The sequence below is a fragment of the Chenopodium quinoa genome, unplaced genomic scaffold (assembly GCF_001683475.1).
Source record: "Chenopodium quinoa cultivar QQ74 unplaced genomic scaffold, ASM168347v1, whole genome shotgun sequence".
Taxonomy (NCBI): domain Eukaryota; kingdom Viridiplantae; phylum Streptophyta; class Magnoliopsida; order Caryophyllales; family Amaranthaceae; genus Chenopodium; species Chenopodium quinoa.
This window is the reverse complement of record NW_018743074.1, coordinates 1,625,317-1,642,245: the sequence shown is the minus strand read 5'-3', so window position 1 is coordinate 1,642,245 and position 16,929 is coordinate 1,625,317. Positions and strand designations below refer to the sequence as shown.

At 37.0% G+C, this 16,929-nt stretch overlaps 1 protein-coding gene across 1 annotated transcript; it reads left to right on the top strand.

Annotated features, from left to right (window-relative positions):
- The first annotated feature begins 3,552 nt into the window (after positions 1 to 3,552).
- LOC110731647 (NAC domain-containing protein 43-like) lies at positions 3,553 to 6,317 on the top strand. Its single transcript, XM_021911518.1, has 3 exons — positions 3,553 to 4,029; positions 4,186 to 4,463; positions 5,293 to 6,317. The coding sequence occupies exons 1-3, from the start codon at positions 3,846 to 3,848 to the stop codon at positions 6,022 to 6,024; spliced, it is 1,194 nt and encodes a 397-aa protein (XP_021767210.1). The 5' UTR covers positions 3,553 to 3,845; the 3' UTR covers positions 6,025 to 6,317.
- Positions 6,318 to 16,929: the final 10,612 nt, after the last annotated feature.

Sequence of the window (16,929 nt, the reverse complement as noted above, 5' to 3'; positions counted from 1 at the left end):
GACCAAAACCTTCTCTCTCTCTCTGTTTAGGTTTCCAATTTTTTCTTATTCTAACCACTAATTTGTTAAATGTTTTAAACTTTTTATGCCGTACTAACATGCGTCTAATACTTGCTCATTAGTTTTATATATATGCTTAGCCTAATGATGTTTTTTCAAGTTACGGTATTTATGAAAAATAAAGGTTTGACTGTGTTGAGATGTTATTTGTTTGATATCAGCAAGCAAGCAAAGTGAAACGCCCTTAAAATTCCACTATTCAAAGTTACTTATTACGAGAATTTCATCTTCTTATGCCTATTACGAATAGTTTTGCTCACTTCCTATAATAGTAAAACACATGAGAAATGCAAATTGAAGGGAAAAATAACTTCCTAGTTACATAAAACAAAATTAAAGTACTTGCTATGCTGTCATAATATACTTAAAACTTAAACTATATATTGACCACATTTATAATTTATATACAACTATACAAGGAAAACGTTAACAATTGAGAATTTGTAAAATTAGATTTATTTGACTTTATTTTAATTTTTAATGTATCAACTTTTTCACAATTTTCACTAATACTTAGATCAAGATGTCAATGGTCCAACATGTATCTTAGAAATCTACAAATGGTAAGTAGACAAAATGAGACTAAACACAAAGGGTGTAACTTTGTTATGTTATTACTACGGTTATAAAATATGAGATACTTTAGAGATGAGGATTTCCTTGTCCCCTTCTTTTTAAAAAAGGGGTTTCCCATCTTATAGGGTCTTTTGCCCTTTTCCTTACAATAAATAAATAAACATAACAATTATAAAGCATAATATAATTTGTTACGCACATGTGGTTTTTATGAGCCTAGAAAATAAATTAAAATAACTTTGAAATAAATTGAGATGACATCGAAACTGCAGAAAAAAAAATGATAAAATAAGGTTGAAGAGTAGTTAACATGATAAATAGCCAAATTAAATTAGGGTATAATATAATAATATGGCACCAAAAAAAGGGAATCCAAAACGAGAATCGTCCAACAGTTGCAACAAGCCAACAAGTAGTTGTAGCAGTGTAGAGTGTTTTAAGTGTGTGTGTGTTTTTTTTGTTTTTTTTTTTTCCTCAAAAAAAAAATAAAAAAATAAAAAAGTGTGTGGTATCTCTTTTTTCAACATTTTGTGTAAAGCGTTTGGTGTTGGTGGCCCTTTATGGAAGAAAATCCACCAGCAAAATTAAAAAAGAAATAACCATGTCTAAATTCTTCATTCATTGGTTTTCATATTTCATATATTCCTACTAATTACAAAGTATAAAGTATCATTTATCACTTCATCTATCTCGTAATATAAATACATTGAATGTTTTCACTGTATTTAATTTCAAATCTCATTTTGATTGACCGTATCTTGCCAGTATATACTATCCTCGTTTTACATACAATAAATGCAATGTTTTGACTTTTGTACTTTCTAAGACACCACTTTGACCATTAAATTTGTACAAGTTAATCAATAATTTTTTTAAAGAAATATACGAAGTGTTATGAAATCATTCATTGAGGCTAATTCAACAATACTTAACATGTACAGGTTTCATTTTTATATATGTAAAAATGTGTAGTCAAAATTTATATTAATCCAGAAAGTAAATAGTGTAAAAAGTCAAAATATATTATGAAATAAAGGTACTCGTAGTATGTATTTTATATCTATAAATGAATAATGTGATCTCATTTTCTTTGCAAAGTATTAAATTAATTATTTGAGCAAATCAACAGAAAATTGTATTTGATAAAATAAATAGTTAATTTTGACAAATTTATACCTCTAAAGTCATAAAAAGTCTAATTTTCACTCCTTATTACGAAGTACTTAATTCTCTATTTCAAATTCTTCATTAGTGACTTTGTTTAATCTTTCTTTCAAATAAGCCTATACATATGAAGTTATTTACATTTTCAAAACATTTTTGATGATTTGTGTATGTATATTCATTTTTTCACAACTAAACGTGTAATATGTCTGATAAGATACCAATAATTACCAAGTTGTAATAACACTTCAATTTTGTGGACACGTAATGAACTCAATGAAAAAAGTTGAACCATATTAACCACTTATATCATCAACTTAAAATAATATTATAATGTATTACATGCCTGAAATCATGCAATCATGCATGTTCGTTATTGGTAGAGTGACAATATAAGTTACTCTTGTTCTTGGCTTTCTTGCTTAGCTTAAATTGGTCAATCCATTATCTGTGCTCATACATGTGATTTCCAAGATCAGAGTGGTGAGATAATATTAAGGACCGCAACTACAATTGAGAATAATTTCATACAGTACATGAAATTGAAAATAATAGGGCGGCAGCTACCGTACAATTTTCTGATCAGATTATTGAGCATATAAAACATATTCTTGAGCTTTAACCATCAGCTTAAATTTTTGGTTGAGTTAGTCCTCTAACAAAGCCAATGGTGAATATTATTAGGGCATGTTGTGTAACTTGATTTTTACTTATTAAAATCTATTTGAACTAATTTTGAACTTGCATTGCATGCTATAGTTTATCTTAGTAGGTAGTAAATCGAAATTAGATAACCCTTATTAACATTTATCTAAAAAAAATTAACTCTTTTTTGTGGAATCATCTTATTCGAGCTTATTTGAACTTAGTAACTATATTATTATCTGAAGTTATTTTTCCTAAAATATGTGGAAATAGGCTTTATTGCAATTTAGAATGCACAAAAGATTGTATAAGGTGATTCATTTTAAAACAATATAAATAAAGTGTTCTATAGCTAGATATGTCATTATTATTATTATTATTATTATTATTATTATATTATTATTATTATTATTATTATATTATTATTATTATTATTATTATTATTATTATTATTCAATTCTAATTATACAAAGTATATATTTATACTTCGTATACTACATGCGTTAAGGTATATTTGCGAACATAAAAAATTCCTTTATTACAACTAAAAATTAATGGAGGTAGTATATAATAAAGTTAGTTAGTTTAATTAAATGATAAAAAGAGACGGAGAGTGAGGGCAGTATTACTACTTGGATTCTGAAAGCGCACACATGACGAATAATATGGTCGTATTTCTCATATAGCATGGTAAGACAAAGTTGATATTTTATTAGATAAAAGACGACTTTGATAATTGATTCATAGTTTATAAAGTGACATTATATTCTATGTCTCATGCACTATGCTAGCATTACTTCCCTCTTGAATAATTTATGTACCGATTTGGACAATTTATACATAATCTTAAATTTTGGATTCATTATAATAGACAAATTACAAACTGAGATTAGCTTTTATTTTATACAATGTACTTGTACTATTTTAAATAACCTAGGATATCAAATTTTTTGTCTATATATCATAGTTATATTATATAATTAAATATATTCTGAATATGAAACTAAGTAAATAGTAAAGTGGTTAGCTAGTAACTGTAGTATATTTTGGACCTTATATTATATAATGCCCTAGCTACCTTTTCACATATAAATAATAGACCTTTCTATGCCCCAGTTCGGGTACCACAAAGGTTGACATTAATCATTCTATCAACCCTTCAACCTCTATTCCTATTTTTTTTGTCTCCCTTTATTTTTCTCTCTTCTTCTCTCTATAATCATCGCATAAACATTAATTAGTGCTGCAATCTTAATTATCAAAGCAAATCTTAATCTTCAATTTTTATTAGTTTCTTAAGATAGAATCCTTTGTTTGTTAGAAAAAAAATAAAAATTCTTTTATGTACTTTTTTTTAGTTGGGCCACTATTCTAGCAATAATAAGTATTCTTGCTAGGTAATGCGAGCGAAAATGAATATATCTGTAAATGGAGAATCAAGGGTACCTCCGGGTTTTCGATTTCATCCGACTGAAGAAGAGCTCTTGCTATATTATCTAAGAAAGAAGGTTGCTAGTGAGAAGATTGACTTGGATGTCATTCTTGAAGTTGATCTCAATAAGCTTGAACCTTGGGATATTCAAGGTATGTAATAAACTTTGCCTACACCCTCCAATAAGCCCGTATGCGCATATGTCATTTAGTTTAATTGGTAAATTTGTCTGCACATATGAGCCTTTGTTGTATAGTCCATATCAGAAAAAGATGTGAAATAATTATGTACTTTGTTTTTTTTTTTAGAAAAATGCAAGATAGGAACTACACCACAGAATGATTGGTACTTCTTTAGTCACAAAGACAAGAAATACCCAACAGGGACAAGGACTAACCGGGCCACAGCGGCCGGGTTTTGGAAGGCTACTGGGCGTGATAAGGTGATCTACAGCAACTCTAGCAGGATTGGGATGAGGAAGACGCTTGTTTTCTACAAAGGAAGAGCTCCTCATGGTCAGAAATCTGATTGGATTATGCATGAATATCGACTTGATGAAAGCACCAACAATAACAATGATAACCATGTAAGATTATACTTGTATTACTCTTTTTAGTATTCTTTCTGTTTTTGTTTACATAAGCCTATTTCAGATCATAGTTTATGCTCAATTTAGAATTTGAGTGCAATTTCTTATCCTCTTAACATTTTTTACTTAAATCACAATTTTTTTTTTCTTAGAAAAAAAAATCTAACAAAGGAGAGTGTTTATTTAGGTAGCTATATATTGAGCTAGCAGCTATGTAGTCATCTATGAAGTATAGGTTTTATTTTTCAAGTCAAAAACGGAATAAAGTATCCAAAGTTTCTGTTTATTGATGTTCATATGACTTTATAATTGTATGGTTAGAGAATGAACCACAACCTAATTTCTCTTATAATCATTGATTATTTACTTATTCTCCTTCTTCTGTACTTTTTTTTTTTGAATATTTGTTTATTTCTACAATTCTATTCAATTGATTTACATCATTTTAAGTTATTCTTTGTTTGAATAATTTTTTAATGATCTTATTGAAAAAATTTATATACAACGTACTATGTACATAAATTCATTCCTCTTTATAGCTACGTACTTTGTATGAATGAAAAAGATCAAAAGTGTGTGTCTAGCTATTTCTGAATTGGACAAGTTTTGATAAAAGACCCAAATTAAATGGGAGCAACAAAAAGATATTTCTTGTCACCACCTTTTTTGTAAAGAATATTTACAATATAATAATTTTCGAATTGAAAATGTTATTGTGCTACATATTATATTAATGACTTGTGATATTCTTTTTTTAAAGCATGCAATAAATATAATAATCAATGAATTAATAATATTTTATATTTTTTTATCTTTTGGCATGAAGGTTACAAGTTTGAGAAGTGGAGATTTTGTACAAGAAGAAGGGTGGGTGGTTTGTAGAGTGTTCAAGAAGAAAAACCACCTAAAAGACCTAGACAGCCCAATCAAGACATCATCATCTTCCATGGCATTAGAATCACACTCATCAATAAGCATGCTTGATTCACCAGGTGATCATGATCAACATGATCGCGATGATCAAGGGGCCTTAGAGCAAATATTTCAATACATGGGGGGCAAATCTCAAAAGATCAACAATATTACAAAATCATCCTCCCAACATCAACTTGAAAGGTTCATGAAACTCCCAGGCCTTGAGAGCCCAAACAATAATAGCACCACCACCACCCTATACTACCAAACCCTACCCGAAAACGACCTCGTTTCGATGACCAAACCCGAGACGGATCCCGTCTACACGGGACTCAGTGATTGGGCCACCCTAGACAAACTTGTTGCAACACACTTAAATGGTCAAACCATGACATCCATATACTCACCCTTATCAAATGATCATGAACATGACCTAGATCAATTACCGCCGTTGAGATCATCATCATCAACATCATCATCAGGTGATCATCATAATAAGATATACCATGCAACACTGGATAATTATGGCGGCAGCAACGAGATAGATCATCTATGGAATTTCGCAACAACAAGAACAACAACAACATCATCAACATCTTTGGGGATTGACCCATTATGCCACGTGTCGGACAGTGGTATATAACAGAAAAAAACATGCTTGGAGCTGTCCTAGGAATGATTAAGTAGTATTATTAAATATCATGGCGTTAGTTGTTAAAGTCAGAAAGGGTTATCATAAGGGTAATTATTATGTGGTTTAATTTTACAGTAACTTTGCATATATATACCAATAATAAAGTGCCGTGACGTACGGCTTGCATAACATTTGTAATATAATTAAGGTGAGATTATTAAAATGGATGATTACCATATATAGTTCTTGTTTATATTTTATTTTATATTTTATATACATATATAAAAATCCATTTATCTTTTTGGGTTTCCAATTATGTTGTCTTCCATTATTATTCTAATCGATGTTCTTCCTATAGCTTGGCTAAGCTAGCATGCATGGAACTTTTTTTGTTTCTATAGTTTCATACATCCATTCATGTAATTCTGACGTGGTGATTATCATTGATTATATATAGAGGACATATTTTATCATAACTTTGATTTTAAACCAGTAATTTTAGATATGTTTAGATAAAGTTTATTAACTACGATCAGATCGATAAGTCGAACTGAAAATCAAATGAATAAGACGCTATTTTGACTAGCTAGAAATTTAGTGAAAATGCAAAATAAAACTTATATGGGAAGGAGAGAGATCGAGAAGGTGGGTGGGTGGGGGTGTATAAAGCTATACGTTCTATTCAAAGAGGACTGTAATTAGCGAAAAGAAAGGTACATATGTTTTTTGAAGTGAAAAACCATAACGTTGAAAAGCTAAGCTAGTCAAAATCATTGTGATAGTGCAATGAAAAAAAAGTACGTACTATCATCATAAAAACCTTCAAGTAGCTAACCTTGCAAGTGAGGTGTAAATAATATTCTTGTTTGGGTCTATTTAATTAAGAAAAATGCTATATATAGCCCTTAGGGCTATATATAAAGAGATAAAAATGAAAGAAAAAAAAAAACATTAATTACACTTATTTGTGAGTGATTCCTAAATTAATACCAAATAAGGAAAGTTATTAAATACTTATTCATAGCCCTAAGGCTATATATAAAGAGATAGAAATGAAAAAAAAAACATTAATTACACTTATTTGTGAGTGATTCCTAAATTAATACCAAATAAGGAAAGTTATTAAATACTTATTCATAGCCCTAAGGTTACATATAACATTACCCTTTAATGAAAAATGTTGTTTGATTAAAGCATGCCATTGTTTTAAGTAATTACTATTAAAATTCTATATTATACTCTTTTATATTATGGGCTTTTACTAGGTAGCTCAAAACGGGATTGTATATACTTCTTCCGTTCTTTTAATATTGTACCATTTATCTTTTAAGGAAGTTTCACAAATATTGCACTATTTCTAGTTTAATACAAAAAATATTTCTGTTCACACTGCAAATACCCAACATATCCTTACTTTTTCACACTTATTCTTTAGTTTATGTTTACATCATATGGACACTTTTTATATTTTTACCTTTTTGTCTCTTCCTTTTTCCCGCTACCAAAATTATTGTGCCCAACTTATATGGTGCAATAATAAAAAAACGGAGGAAGTATAAACTAATTATAGGGTTAAAGTAGCTTTTGTACGTCCAACATACCCTAGCTATAGTTGTAAGCTAAACTCCATATAACTATATAATTTTGGATATTTTTATAATAAGTTGCTATTCTAAAATTCCGAATTTAACACGATACACTTTAATTATTGTTTGAACTTTGAAGATGATATTTCGTTCATATCCTCATTAATTATTTTGTGGGTGGATAAGGCACTATGACAATTTCAAGTACTTGTAAGTTATGACTTGTGAAACTTTACTACTCCTTTTGAAGTATTACCATAACATCTGATTATCACATTATTAGTACTACCCTCAACACCACTCAATCACGCACTCATGCATCATCTCTACCTCATCTCTATTTTGTCTCTTTGCAGCATTTTGCACGTATTTCTTATTAAGAGTATCTTATCTCGTCTTTATTGACCTTTTGTTGTCATTATTAGTCTTAATCCTTCTAAATAATCGTCGTATATGCAATAAGAATATATATTATTTTGATATTTGACAATAACTAACACTCGTATAATGTTTTAATCCTATTTTCTTTTGCAATAAGAATATATATATTATTTGATATATGACAATAACTAACACTCGTATAATGTTTTAATCCTATTTTCTTTTCGGCCGAATTATTAATTATAGCTTGATACTATGTCTTGGCAAATCACATAAGACCCCAATTAATGTTGGGTCAATTTTTCAAAAGAAGCAAATAAAACAAAAGGGATCAAATATTTCATTGTCTTAATTAAGATAACTTAGTCAATGAGGGTATGGAGAGAAAAACAGATTTCTATATTGCGTTTCTGAGAATTCACACTATCGTCTTTACGTCTTAAGACGTAAATCGTACTTCCAATGAATGAAACAATAAATTGATGAAGGGACATTTGCTTAATATTTTAAAATTTTCGGGCCGATTTAAAAAAAAAAAAAAAACAATATTCATAGAAAATGTCTAATCGTTATAAATAATATGATCAAAACAGAGATAGTACAATACAAAGTGAATAATACGAGTAAGTGACTCATCATACATTTGTACGTGATATATTTCTTATCATGTGAAAAAGTTACTGTCCATTTCAAATTGAATTTTTTTATGCTACCATTAATATTGATGAGCCACTTACAATTTGAAATGGACATAGTAAAATTGATAACGTACTGAATTGAACTAATCTTTATAACTAATTAAGGCAGCAAGCGGCAAAACGACATGATTTTTATAACGTAATGAATTAAATTGATAAATATTTCATGAATTAATAGATTATTATAGTATAAAATTCATGCAATAATATAATAAGTTACAGGAACTAAATGAAAATGACAAAATGGGATGGGGGGAAAGCCGACAAGCATTTCCGGTACAAACTCAAAGGAAGTAACAAAGTTGGCTAGCAAGTCGTTGTTTGAAGGGAGTGACCACAGCCCACAGATTTGAAAGGCCATCATGCTCCCTGAACCTCAAGTGGTAGTTGCCAAAGACCTTCTCCTTTTTTTGACCCACGTACTATTGTATACATGTCGATTATTCCCTCTACAGACCCACATACGTAAGTACGTACTATTATATTCATGTCGATTATTCCTTCTAATCCTCTACTACTCTAGTGTATGTGATATCGTAGTATCTGTTTCACAAAATTTGTAATACCCATACTTTGACTTTTGTACTATTCAAATACAAGTATAAATTAACCAAAAGATTATTTAATTTTTCTCACAAGCTAAGTATATAGTAATCAATAGTAAATACGAAGTATTATTTTTCTCAAACAAGCTAATTATATTTAAAATCACACTCACATTTTTAGTAATAGTAAAAGAAAAGGAGTTAAATCACACAAACTACTAATGTATATAATCTTTGTGAGACCGTCTCATATGAATCATATGAAGAAAAAAAAATATTTAATCAATTACCAATCTTGATAATTTCAACTTTTTTTTTTTTGAATATATACTACCTTAAATATTTGCAACAATCTTGTGGTTGATACGCTAGTTTTTTAGGTATCAACATAGCTTTTAGGTTATAATATATGACCCCATTGAAAACTAGCTACGCAAGAACAACAATCAATTGATGTCATGTACAAAAGCTTATCATGCACTAATTTGACAAGAAATTTCTGAAAAATAATTGATAACCATATCTCTTTATTTCCGTGCTTATGATGTGTTAAAAGGTTAGACATATCAGTGAGTTGTTGCTCTTTTACTAATTTTTATCGTTGTTTAAACCTCTTTTTCTTCAAGGGTTGCTTTCATTGTGTCTTTCTTTGGGCATCTTACTACCTTTAGACTGTTTATTTATAGAAGTTGTGTTGAGGAAATTCTCTCTTTTGATTTGAGATGACTCGCTCACAAAATTTGACCTCAAGATATTACTACCATATATGATTTTTTTCGATATCCTCTTGTAAAAATTAAAAACTCTTATTGCCCATTTGGTCATGAGTCTCATGACAATATGGTTCATGTTTGACTTTTGTGGTCAATTATTAGACTATCAATCATATTAGAGTAGAAAGTACGAAGTATAAATTTATTACGCGATGAAACTAAGGGTGCGTTCTCTTCATTTGAAATTATCTGAACTTAACTTATTAAACCTAATTAAACTTGATTTTCATCACCATATAATTTTACCTAATTGCACCCGATAAGACTTTAATTTATTTAAAAGGTGAAAAGATTGCACCCTGTTTCGGGGTTTTCTGATGTCCTGCGGGAGAGTTACAATTCCGAGACTGGAACCGGACGCCTGTACCTGCAAAACAACGGAGACTCCTGGTGGTGGGAGCTCCGCCTCCAACGGTCAAGTTAGTACCTGATTAAGGAGTAATTAATGCGGAAATTAAAGTGATTGAGTCTCTCTAGGTGAGAGTGTTTAATGTGTGTAATCTGCTTTTTAGCATGTTCAGCGTAATCTCCCTTAATGAGGATTAAGGGAGGTATTTATAACCTCGGGAAACGTGTCAATCTAGGTTTAGGTTAACCTTGGGCTGATTGGGCTTCCCTCGGAAGTTGGGCCTAGGTGACCGGTTATCCCAGGTGTCATGGGAAGGACACGTGTCGTGTCGTAATTGGTCCATGGTGGACGGATCATTGCTTGACACGTGGCAGGCTCCTGTTGGCCCATGTGACGGACACATGGCGGAACCTGATTGGTCCACTTGTCAGATGGTGATTGGTGGGGAAAAATCCCCTAATCATTTGCCCCTCACAGGTGGCACGTGACTGGTCACGTGTTACCTGTGACAGGTATCGCCCTGTAACAGGCGACGGCCTGCTACAGGTGTCACTCGGCGAGAGGCCGAGAGATTCTCCCGCCAAAATTTTGAATTCTAGAAGTGACCCTTCGCCTTCTCACTTCGCCTATATAAAGGAGTGTTGACTTCGGTCATTTTCACACTTGAAAACTTTGTGAGAGAACATTCGGACCCCTGAACTTGCTCTGACATTTTGGACTCTTTCTGCCTACCGCCTGCTCTGACAAGCCGACTGCAAAGGATTTTCAGAACTTCATCAATCGTCACTCGTTCAGGTAACTGTCGGTTCTCTTACTCTTAATTTTCTCTTTACTTTATTCTTTTTTGAAATGGCATCACGGAAGCACACGACACGACCTAGGTTAGTGATCAGCCGGTCACCGGGGACGGCTGAATCTAGGACTAGGAGTGCCGCCTGCCCTTTTCTGGACCCATCTTTGCCCTTTATACAAAGTCCGACTGTATCTGTGTCTATGCAGAACATGATGGCCAGAACAAAAAAGACTGCCAGGATCTCAAATTCAGACGGCTCCTCCCACAGGGTGCCGATTAGTGAAACATCTGACCAGGCGCCAGATGTGGAAGTGAAACAAAGCGGCTTGAAAGCCGGCAGTTCTGAGGGAGGAGTCAAAGTGACCCCTTTCCATTTTACAGTTGACAATTCTTCATTCTCTCCTGCTCCTTTTAAAGGAGAGGAGGCGGGCCCCTCCGGGAGAGGGGAGGAGTCGTCCTCTTCGGACTCGTCAGAGGACGATTCCGAGTCTAGCTCTTCTGGCCATGCTTCTCTGGACACAGAAGAGAAAAACAGTCGCCTACAAGAGGCGAGGCTTTCTCACGCAGTTGAGAAGGGGGACGATTGGGTGGAGCCATCTGCCTCTCACCGAGAGCAAAATACCCCCTACTACTGCACGGTACCTCGGGGCCGGATCACAGCCATGCAAGAGAAAGTGGAGAGCTTTATTACAAACCACACAATGGGCCCCGGCTTTTTAGTGTTCGTGCCGGATCCAGAAGACACAGTCGTCTGGCCGGCTGGTACCAGTTATGATGGCGCCTGCTTTGGCTGCTACGAGGCGGCCATCAAGGCTAGGCTGCGCTTCCCACTACATCCGGCTGTTCAGCGGATCTTGGATGGGTATGAGTTGGGGTTATGGCAGTTAGCCCCGAAATCCTGGGTCAACGTACTCGGCTATGTGGCCGGGTGCGAACTGCACGGGGTGGAGCCAAGCTTCGAGGCTTTCGCCCACATGAACTACCTCAGCCGGACCCCTAAGGCAGGCGGTACCGGCTGGTATCAATTGACGAGCCACAGGGGCTACCTCATGACGAGAGGTAAAGCAAACAAATGGAAGGACTGGCGGAGCACCTTCCTCATCATTGAGAGTTCAGACACAGAGCTGAACAAGCGCTTCAACAAGTGGAACAGGAATCCGCCCTTTCTTGCAGGCGGCCGCAGCATGCCGCGTGTTCCCCCAAGGCTAAGAAAGAGATCCTAGATAAAGGACTCTTCAAAGTAGAGTCAAAGGTGAACTCTACTTCAGGGGTACGAGAGCAAGTACCCCTGCACTGCGTCCCGAGCTTCAAATGGCTCTACGACGAGTACTTTTTGGCCGCCTGTGGCCTCAGCAGTCGGTGCTCAAGAGGTAGTCGGCCTGTCGAATACTCTGCTGTTCCGTGCATTTCTTGTTATGACTTTTATTAACTTTGCTATTTGTTTTTGCAGCGGACGCCATGAGCAAAATTACCGCCTCCAAGACTGCGGCGGCCATGTTGCGGGCCTCCATCATGCAACAGTCTTCAACCGACTCCCCCAACAAGGGGGCACCCTTGGTGGGCTTCGAACCTTTCACCCTCTTTTTGGAGTTGTGTTTATGTATATACTGACTCTTTTCTTCTTTTTTAGACGGGCGCTCCAAGAGCTTCTTCTTCCCAACAGCCGGACCCCAAGGCCCGGAGGACGACTGTTGCGAGCTCTCCTGGTTCTGCCAGGAAACATGCGGCGGCTGAGAAACAGCCGGCCACTTCTTCTAAAACTCCAGCTGGGCCACCTAGAAGTATGAAATTGTCCTTGTAAATTTTAGACTTGCTCCCTTATTTACTAGGTCTAATCCGTTTGTTTATGCTTGATGCAGCCGGCCCTCAGGAGCCTGACTTGGTCGAGGTGGCCAAGTCTATGATCAAGGTCGTTCCTCCAGCTGAAAGGGAGGCGGTCAGGGGTGTCGGCACCCTTGACCTAGACGGGATTGCAGGGGTCCTTGTTGAGGTATACTTAGCATATTTTTGAGTATTTGAATTCCAGGACGCCTGTTTTCTTTTTTGTTTGGAAACTGACGCCTGTTCCCCTTTTTACTTAGGCCCTGCTCCGAGTGAACGACCTTCGCAAGCCGCTTGTCCGGAAGAACAAAGAGGTAAAGGCTGCAAAAGCTATGGCCGCCTCTGACTGTGATAAGGCAATGTTTCAAATTGCCCAAAATGAAGTTCTGACCATTGATATTCTTTATTATCAGGCGCAGGCTACCGCCGCTATCCGGGCTCAGTTAGAGGCGGCCCAGAAGAGGAATAGCGAGCTGGAGGCGACCATCAACAATCTCAAGGCCGAGCTGAGACCTCTTCGCCAAAAGATGTCCTCATACGAAACCTTGGAGAAATCCTTGGCGAGCGTAAAGGTACGCCTGGTGACCCAGGAGAGAAGAGTCTTACTCAGGAGCTCTCGGAAAAGGCCGAGCAAGAAACTGGTCCGGGAGATGATGCAAGACTCTGCTCAAATCCAGCGCATGACTTGGGGCCGCCTCTTCCCCAATGCCGACTTTGCCTCATGGGAAAAAACGTACCGCTAGTGTTCTGATAGATATAATCAAGAGATCCTGGCGGCTGCTGAGGAAGAGGCGTTGGAGGAGGCGTTGGAGGAGGAGGAGCAGCCGGTAGTGGCGCTTGTGCCGCTTGGGGGTAATGCATCAAAAAAGGATGCAGCTGAAGCCGAGTCCAGCAAGAAGAGTGTTGACCAGGCGGCAGCTGCTAATATTGAAGATCTGCCCCCTTCTTAAGCTTTATGTCTTCTTTCCACGGCCTGCGTGCCGTTTGTTTGTATTTACCCGACCAGGGGGCCGGGGCTCTGAATATTTTGCCGGTCTTTAATGACCGGCTTCTTTTTAATGAATTTTTTTTGTTTTGCTTCAAATTTGTTTAAGTATTGAATATTCTGATATCCAATTGTACACTATACCGACTGTTTTACATGGCCGATAGTTGCAGACAGGTACGGATAGTTAGTCACGCCGCCTATGCCCCTGGACGACTGGTTGTCTGTTTCCAGGCTAGACGATCAGTCGGCCATTTATCCAATCGGTATTCGAACCATTTTAAAGACTGGATCCCCTTTAGGCAGGCGGTTCTGTCATATAAAATTAACCAAGTAGGAAAGTGGTTTCCTACTTGTCATGTTTTTAGGCTAGAGACTTTAGGCCGTCTAGGCCGACTGTATGAACACCTTTTTAGTTTCAAACTAAAATTTTTAGGGAGTGACCAAGTAAACATGATTGTTACCTAGTCGCCAAGTAACTGAGTAGTAGAGGTATCAAGCGGTGGATACCGGTTGCTCCCCTTTATTCGCCAATGTTTGTTGGCTTTTAACTCATAAGTTGTTAACCTAGCAGGAGTAGTGGTTGAGAGCCCCTGTTTGCTAAAAACAGGCGGACGACTCATACCTTTTAGGCTCCATACTAAGTTTGAGAGAGTGACTATGAGTTAACTTTGGAGTTACTCAGTCGTCGTCACTCCTGCTTGAGTAATAAAGGTACCAGGAGGCGGAGGCCGGCTGATACTTTTGATTCGCCAATGTTTGTTGGCTATTAACTCAAGAGGTACCCCCTGCATTTATCCCAAGTAATACAGGCGGTCATCTGACTTAGATGTCAACTGCTACCACTGGTTTGGTTAGTGATAGAGTTATCCTTGTCTCAAAAACGGCTACGTGGTTGCCCTTGGGGACAGTCGTATAGGTGTCGTGTAATTAGTTTATAGAGCAATGTTCCACCCAAAAGGGAGCTGCTCTCTGCGACGAATTTCATCCGGAGGGATGCCGCCGGACGCCTGCTATGATGTTGGGACAGGTCGTATTAGTTTTGAAGATTGGATCAGTTGGCTTGGCGCCTGGTCAGATCATTCGGCCTGTGGCCTTGGTTAGTTCTTGGTGAACGTAGGTGCTAAGTAAAAGGAGGGTAGCCGCCTGTTTAGGCACAGGGTCGGCCAGATCCTGATCATTTTTAGTTAAGTATAAGGGGGGTGGCTGTGTGTTTGGAACCAGTCGGCCCTCTTTTATGGAGAGTAGCCGACTATATGTCCAGACGGCATGCCCCTATAGTGATAGAGTAAAATATTTAATGGAGAGTAGCCGACTGTAAAGGTACAGGCGGCATGCCCCTCTGAAGATAGAGTAAAATACTCAATGGAGAGCAGCCGACTGTAAAGGTACAGACGGCATGCCCCTCTGAAGATAGAGTAAAATACTCAATGGAGAGCTGCCGACTGTAAAGGTACAGACGGCATGCCCCTCTGAAGATAGAGTAAAATACTCAATGGAGAGTATCCGACTGTAAAGGTACAGGCGGCATGCCCCTCTGAAGATAGAGTAAAATACTCAATGGAGAGTAGCCGACTATAAAGGTACAGACGGCATGCCCCTCTTAAATACAAAATTAAACATGGAGAGTAGCCGGCTGTTTGTTAGCAGGCATGCCCCTCTTAGTACAAAATTGAATATTAAGTATGCAAACTTTTATTAAGTAGCCCTTGACTATTTACATCATTCAAAAGAAATATTTCTTAAGATTATCTACATTCCAAGTTCGAGGCAACGGTTGTCCGTCTGGTGTTCCCAGACGGTAGGTACCGTCCCTGACCTCTTCACAGATTCGGTAGGGTCCTTCCCAGTTGGGAGTTAGTTTGCCAGACTCATTAGCCCTACCAACTGCTTCCATTTTTCTAAGTACAAAGTCCCCCACTTTGAGTGGACGCCTGTGTACTTTTTTGTTGTATGATCTAGTCATTCTCAGGTGGTAAATTTCATGGCGCAAGATAGCATTGCCCCTCCTTTCAGGAAGTGAGTCTAATGCCAGGCGCATGGCTTCCCAGTTTGCCTCTTCGTCATATAGCATTACTCGAAGAGTCGGCTCGTAGTGTTCTATTGGAAGAACAGCTTCCGCATCATAAGTTAGGAGGAATGGAGTTTCTCCAGTCGCCCCTTTTTCAGTCGTCCTAATGGCCCAGAGAACATGTGGTAATTCATCCGCCCATAGGCCGCCTGCACGTTCAATCTTTTTCTTGAGACCGTCTGAGATGATTTTTTTAAAGGCTTCTACCTGGCCGTTTGCCTGTGGACGGCCGACAGATGCAAAGTAGTGTGCAATTCCTTGGTCACCCAACCAGCTTTTGAGAACAGGCGTCTCAAATTGGGGACCATTATCAAAAACCATAGACATGGGAACCCCGAACCGAGTGATGACATTTTTCCAAATGAATGAAATTACATCCTTCGTCTTGATTCCCTTTACAGCCTCCGCCTCTACCCATTTAGTGAAGTAGTCGATGGCAACAAGTATGTACCTCCTTCCGCCTGTAGCAGGCGTATATGGACCCAGAATATCCATGCCCCACTTAGCAAACGGTAGTGGGCTATGAATGGTAGTGAGGTCAGTAGCCGGACGGTGAATTAGTTTGCCAAACCTTTGGCACTTGTCACATTTTTCACCATCACCATCGCATCTGCTTCTAAAGTAGGCCAAAAGTAGCCCTGCCGCCTTGCCCGTTGAGCAAGCGTCCTACCGCCTATATAGGAAGCACAGTAACCAGAGTGAAGATCGTCTAGTATCTCTCGTCCCTTTTCTGGAGTAACACATTTTAAGAAGGGTTGAAGGTACCCCCTTTTGTGAAGTTCTCCCTTTATTATTTCAAAACTGGTTGCTCGTTTTTTCAGTGCTGCCGCCTGTTGATGATCATCCGGCAGGGTACCGTTTGTCAGATATGCCCTGATTGGATCCATCCAGGTTGAGCTTCTGTCTAGGATT

Excerpts from the sequence above, each read along its gene's own strand:
- LOC110731647 (XM_021911518.1), top strand. The coding sequence starts at position 3,846 with ATGCGAGCGAAAATGAATATATCTGTAAATGGAGAATCAAGGGTACCT. Across the intron at positions 4,030-4,185 it reads TGAACCTTGGGATATTCAAG|AAAAATGCAAGATAGGAACT; the intron begins GTATGTAATAAA and ends TTTTTTTTTTAG. Across the intron at positions 4,464-5,292 it reads ACAATAACAATGATAACCAT|GTTACAAGTTTGAGAAGTGG; the intron begins GTAAGATTATAC and ends TTTGGCATGAAG.